At 42.8% G+C, this 2,411-nt stretch overlaps 1 protein-coding gene across 1 annotated transcript in view; it reads left to right on the forward strand.

Annotated features, from left to right (window-relative positions):
• The window catches only part of CDK5RAP1 (CDK5 regulatory subunit associated protein 1), a 111,607-nt gene that overhangs the window by 24,524 nt on the left and 84,672 nt on the right, over nucleotides 1-2,411 (forward strand). The window contains 3 exon segments of the mRNA XM_012665714.1: nucleotides 996-1,099; nucleotides 1,593-1,627; nucleotides 2,344-2,406. Coding sequence (XP_012521168.1) covers nucleotides 996-1,099; nucleotides 1,593-1,627; nucleotides 2,344-2,406 — 202 coding nt within the window.

Raw genomic sequence — 2,411 nt, forward strand, 5'->3', positions numbered from 1 at the left:
CTAGCTCTCTGGGAGGCCAAGGCGGAAAGATCACTTGAGGTCAGGAGTTCAAGACCAGCCTGAGCAAGAGCGAGACCCCATCTCTACTAAAAAAATAAAGAAATTAGCTAGACAACTAAAAATATATAGAAAAAATTACCTGGGCGTGGTGGTGCATACCTGTAGTCCCAGCTACTTGGGAGGCTGAGCCAGAAGGATCGCTTGAGCCCAGGAGTTTGAGGTTGCTGTGAAGTAGGCTGACGCCACGGCACTCGAGCATGGGCAACAGAACAAGACTGTGTCTCAAGAAAAAAAAAAAATAATAATAACTGCTGTTTTCTCTTGGTTTTCATATGATTGTCATTCAACTTTTAACTGCATTTGGAATTTATTTGAGTGTGAGATTAAAGCCTAGTGGTGGGGTAGGGGTTGATCTAGGAATTTAGATCGAAGGGGCTGCTAGAGTGTGAAATTCATGTTCTTACAACTATGTGCAGAATTTGTGTTTTAATTCATAACACAGCCTTGCTTTCATTTAAGACGTTCGAAGTTACTGTGAGAAGATGCATCATTTTTATTTGGTGGCTTTATGTACCTTCTGGCCACTGCTGTGATTAATATTTCCAGTGGCTGGGGAACCTCTCCATTTTGAAGCAGAGGAGTATAATATGTGCATTAAACTTATTTTCCCCTCAGGCCAATAAACACTATCAGCTAGTCCTTCCTTTTCTAATTGTTCTTATAACCATATTTCTTTGATTCTCAAGTACATGTTTTCCCCGTATTTTAAATGACATGACTTATAAATGGTGTGTATATATAATGTAGTATTTCTTTTGTTCTGAAAGGCTGTCATTAATTTTGGAGTACATCTGGCAATTAATGTTAGAATGAAGGCAACAGGGGATTTGGTGGATAACCATGCCTCAGCTGATTCTGGGGCATTTGGGAAAGAGACCTTTTCAGACATGTGGCTCCTTGTTTCTGCCTGCTATGGAATCCCCCTCTCATTGCAGTCTACTTCGAGACCTACGGTTGCCAGATGAATGTGAACGACACGGAGATAGCCTGGTCTATCTTACAGAAGAGTGGCTACCTGCGGACCAGTAATCTGCAAGAGGTGCATGCATTTCGTACTTCCCCTTGTTTCCTGGGCCTGGGTGAGACTCTGCATTTGTGCCAGTTCTTAGAGCAGTATCAGGAGCTGGGTGCTGTCTGGTGTGAGAGAGCTCCCTTGGGTGAAGTGTTTACCATGGGACTGAGTGTACTTTTGTTCCGGCTATTTTTGAAACTTTTATGATGATATGCACCTTCAGGTAAGGAGCTCAGTTAAAAAACTGGTTGTGGGGAGGGGAGACAGTGTTTAATGGGTACAGCGTTTTAGTTGGGAAAGATGAAATAGTTATGGAGGTGGATGGTAGTGATGGTTGCATGATAATGCAAATGTTTTTAATGCCACAGAACTGCATACTTAAAAGTGGTTAAAATGATAAATTTTATGTTATGTGTATTTTACCACAATAATAAAAATAATAAGGGGCTGCAGGGCAGTGACTCTACAAGGCTAATTTCAAAGATCACAACTTCCCTTTTTTTCCTTGCTCTCCATCCAGGCTGATGTGATCCTCCTCGTCACATGTTCTATCAGGTACGAATTTGTTCTTTCCCTAGGAGTGAGTATCATCTTATGTAATAGTGCCAGAGCTAATGGTGCCTGGCTGGCCTACCTGTGGGGATGACCGACAGCACCTGTCAGCAGGACTTGCAGTTTTCCCACAGTGAAGATGGTCTTGATACAACTGGCTGAATCTGCTGAGCATGTACCATGTGTCAAGTTCTGTGTGCACACTGTACGTGCATCAGCAAATTTAATTCTCACAACAACCCTGTGAGGTTGGTGCTGTTACAGATGAGGAAACAGTGTGCTGAGCCACGCAACTTTTCTAAGGTTTTTCTTTTGAATAATGGCCTATGTTTATGATGCAGCAGCCTGGGCTAGGGTATGATCAGTGACTTGGTGAGAGAGTTCTGAACAGAGGTGGGTAGCATCCATCAGAGGTGAACATACCCTCTTTCTTATTTTGTTTCTGTGTGCAAGGCATGCTCTAGGGTTAATGTTTCTACAGCTGGCTTAAAGGCTTGTCAGGATTTGGAGATGTGCAGGAAGGGTGTCTTTTTAGGAAAGGTGAATTATTGCAAGTGGTGCTTCTTCAGTTGGCCTCCCACCTACCATCCTTAAACCTAAATGGTAGATGTTGATTTAAAGGGTTGAGGGTGGTTTTCATTTTCGTCCCATTGTCCCACTCTCTTATATTGCTCTGTAGTTTATTTTTGGTTCAGTTTTGCCTCTTTTGATCTCTGTAGGGAAAAGGCTGAGCAGACCATCTGGAATCGTTTACATCAGCTTAAAGCCTTGAAGACAAGGCGGCCCC

This window comes from Propithecus coquereli, unplaced genomic scaffold, assembly GCF_000956105.1.
Source record: "Propithecus coquereli isolate 6110/MARCELLA unplaced genomic scaffold, Pcoq_1.0 Scaffold122, whole genome shotgun sequence".
Taxonomy (NCBI): Eukaryota; Metazoa; Chordata; class Mammalia; order Primates; family Indriidae; genus Propithecus; species Propithecus coquereli.